This window comes from Cebus imitator, unplaced genomic scaffold, assembly GCF_001604975.1.
Source record: "Cebus imitator isolate Cc_AM_T3 unplaced genomic scaffold, Cebus_imitator-1.0 Scaffold18, whole genome shotgun sequence".
Classification (NCBI taxonomy): Eukaryota; Metazoa; Chordata; class Mammalia; order Primates; family Cebidae; genus Cebus; species Cebus imitator.
In genome coordinates this window covers 4642045-4645530 of record NW_016107333.1, presented here as the reverse complement: position 1 = coordinate 4645530, position 3486 = coordinate 4642045, and the positions used below count along the sequence as shown (strand labels likewise).

The 3486-nt window shown below is 44.9% G+C and overlaps 2 protein-coding genes across 3 annotated transcripts in view; one reads left to right on the top strand and one right to left on the bottom strand.

The window, feature by feature from the left end:
- The window catches only part of MROH8 (maestro heat like repeat family member 8), a 49681-nt gene that overhangs the window by 15689 nt on the left and 30506 nt on the right, over positions 1-3486 (bottom strand). For both annotated transcript variants that reach the window (XM_017512350.1, XM_017512357.1), the window contains one exon: positions 2624-2759. In XM_017512350.1, the coding sequence (XP_017367839.1) occupies positions 2624-2759 (136 nt within the window). The remainder of the gene's footprint in view (positions 1-2623; positions 2760-3486) is intronic.
- Positions 3031-3257, top strand: LOC108291901 (60S ribosomal protein L39). The gene has a single exon (XM_017512371.2). The coding sequence runs from the start codon at positions 3087-3089 to the stop codon at positions 3240-3242; it is 156 nt and encodes a 51-aa protein (XP_017367860.1). The 5' UTR covers positions 3031-3086; the 3' UTR covers positions 3243-3257.

Sequence of the window (3486 nt, the reverse complement as noted above, 5' to 3'; positions counted from 1 at the left end):
TGCTGGGATTACAGGCGTGAGCCACTGCGCCCGGCCCACATGTCTAGTTTTGCTGATCATTGAGAATGCCAACGCTACTTGTAGTGCCTTGTTTTTCTCATGTTTTATGGTGATCTCATGTTTGCTGGAAATTTGTAGATGGAAAATTTATCTTTGAGCCCTTGGCTGAGGAACTCTCTCTCCAACCAGAAAATAAGCTCCCTGGGGGAAGGCATCTTGTCTGTCTCGTCTACTGATGCATCACGAGAACAATAAATGTTTCATAAATATTTCCTGAATCAACAATCAACTATTTCTCTGGCTGTTTATCTGTAGGCATTGCCCATACTCAGAGGTGCCCAAAGACAGGACAGCTGCTTTGGGAAGCATGGAGCTTCCTCATCCATGTAAAGCGCAGACCCAGGCAGAGCCACTACAGTTGTGCATAGCTTAGAAATGGGTATATGTTTTGAGAAATGCCCCATTAGGCTATATGTTTGTCCCTGCACAAACATCACATAGAGCATAGTTGTTTTTTTTTTTTTAATATACGGTGTCTTGCTCTGTCACCAGGCTGGAGTGCAGTGGCATGATTTCGGCTCACTGCAACCTCTGCCTCCTGGGTCCAAGCGATTCCCCTGCTTCCACCTCCCATGTAGCCGGGACTACAGGCACATGCCATGGTGCCAGGCTAATTTTTTGTACTTTAGGAGAGACAGGGTTTTACCATGTTGGTGAGGATAGTCTCAATTTCCTGACCTCGTGATCAGCCTGCCTCGGACTCCCAAAGTGCCAGGATTCAGGTGTGAGCCACCTCGCGTGGCCGGTGCTATACTTTTTTATGACTGGCAGTGCAGTAGGTTTGTTTACACCATTATCACCACAAACATGAGTAACGTATTGTGTCATAATGTTATGATGGCTATGATGTCACTAGGTGACGGAAAATTTTCAGTTCAGCTGGGCATGGTGTCAGACACCTGTAGTCCCAGCACTTTATGAGGCTTAGGCAGGAGGATTGCTTGAGCTCAAGAGTTGGAGACCAGCCTGGGCAACATAGTGAGACTTTGTTCCTTTTTTCTTTTTCTGAAACGGTGTCTTGCTCTGTTGCCAGGCTGGAGTGCAGTGGCGTGATCTCAGCTCACTGCAACCTCCACCCCTTGGGTTAAAGCGATTCTCCTGCCTAAGCCCCGAGTAGCTGGGACTACAGAGGCACACCACCACGCCCAGCTAATTTTTGTATTTTTAGTAGATATGGGGTTTCACCATGTTGGCCAGGATGGTCTTGATCTCTTGACCTCATGAATCGCCCATCTTGGCCACCCAAAGTGCTGGGATTACAGGCGTGAGCTACTGTTCCTGGTGGAAACTTCATTTCTTAAAAAAAAATAATAAGGCTGGGTATGGTGGTTCACGCCTGCAATCCTAGCTTTCTGGGATGCCAAGGCAGGCAGATCACTTGAGGTCAGGAGTTTAAGACCAGCCTGGCCACATTAAGTAACATTTGGTAGAGATGTAAAACCCCATCTCTACTAAAAATACAAAAATTAGCCAGGTGTGGTGGTGGCTGCCTGTAATCCCAGCTACTTGGGAAGCTGAGGCATGAGAACCACTTGAATCTGGGACGTGGAGTTTGCAGTAAGCTGTGATCACACCACTGCCCTCCAGTCTGGGCAACAGAGTGAGACTCCATCTCAAAAAAAAAAAAAAAAAAAAGGAAAAGAAAAAGAAAAATTTCAGCTCTATTCTAATCTTATGTGACCCTTGTTATATACATGATTAGCTATTGGCTGAAATGTCATTACATGTGCATGAGTGTACTTGATAGGGATAGAGTAGATTGAGCTTCAAACACTGCAGGGATGCTGGGTTAGATATCCTCTCAAGTCCCTTCTAACCACAGAAGTCAATGATTCATTCCTTGACCACACCAGCCCTCTGTTTTTCAAACTCCTCAAGCTCATGCCTACCAAGGATCCTCTCCTTAGCCATTTCTTCTGACTAATACACTTTTCTTACCTCTCTAGCTGGAAAATTGCTCCTTATTCTCTGGATTACATTTTCTGAATCCTGCAACTAGATTTGATTCTTACTCATGGCCCCTGTAACTTCTCTTCATAAGGAAATTAATTTTCCTGCATCCTCAACCTCCTGGACTCAAGTGATTCTCCCTTAGCCTCCTGAGTAGCTGGGATTATAGGTATACTTCACCATGCCAGCTAATTTTTAAAATTTTTTGTGGAGAAGGGGTTTCGTCATGTTGCCCAGCATAGTCTTGGGCCCAAGTGGTTCTCCTGCCTTGGCCTGGCAAAATGCTAGGAATACAGGAGTAAGCCACTGCATCCAGCCTTACTGCCACTTCTGACCAAACTAAACACTCTAGTTTGTCCACAGGGCCACATGTTTAGCCACTCCCTGACTATGCAGATGGATGACAATGATAGGTCTGATCCAGTGTTAGGATTCTAATTACTAAGTCAGCGTTGCTTCATTTCTGCCTATGGACCATGTATCTTTCTCCTTATGAACTACTGTAAAAAGCCTTTCTAGAACATGGGGACCAAGTGAGTAAGGAGGGCTGGTGCTTATGTTGTGCTGGAGAATTAATTCACTCAGGACCTTGCGGCCTTCAGCAGTGCCTTACACTTCAGCCGCAGGGTGATATCCAGCAGGTAGTGAATGCCCTCTCCAGCCTCCTTGGCCACCTTTTCCTGTGGGTCCCCACAGAGCAGTGCCATCAGAGCCACCAGGTGTCCAAGTCTTTGGAATCGCAGTGGAAGCTTAATTGAAAGAGAAAAAGAAAAGTGTCATCAGAATACACATGCATTTAGTGCCTTCAATTTGAATTGTTAAGAATTAATCCCAGTTCTACTCCCAACTCAAGAAAATGCAAGGGTCACAATCAGCCTGTGGATCTCTGTAGAGTTCATATTTAACATGGGTGGACACGGTATAGCCAGCAGATGGTATTATTAATAAATAGGAAAATTCTAACCTAAGTAAACAATCTGAAAAATGAAAAAGCTTTGTGCATAAAGATGTTAATTCTATTCCTCCTCTCTTCCTTTCTCCGCCATTGTGGTGTGTGCTTTACTCCGTTTCTTGCCATGTCTTCTCACAAGACTTTCAGGATTAAGCGATTCCTGGCCAAGAAACAAAAGCAAAATCGTCCCATTCCCCAGTGGATTCGGATGAAAACTGGTAATAAAATCAGGTACAACTCCAAAAGGAGACATTGGAGAAGAACCAAACTTGGTCTGTAAGAAATTACACGTGATGGCACACATATTTATGCTGTCTGTAGGTCACAGTCGTGCTACCAAATCAAGCTGAAAAATGTCACCGCCATCTGGAGAAGTTTGAACAGTTTCCTTTCTGTATCTGTTATGAAGGCATTAGTACAATGCACAGTGCTTCCATTATTCATGTTAAAAAAAAAAAAAATGGCTGGGCGCGGTGGCTCAAGCCTGTAATCCCAGCACTTTGGGAGGCCGAGGCGGGTGGATC

Excerpts from the sequence above, each read along its gene's own strand:
- LOC108291901 (XM_017512371.2), top strand. The coding sequence starts at position 3,087 with ATGTCTTCTCACAAGACTTTCAGGATTAAGCGATTCCTGGCCAAGAAA.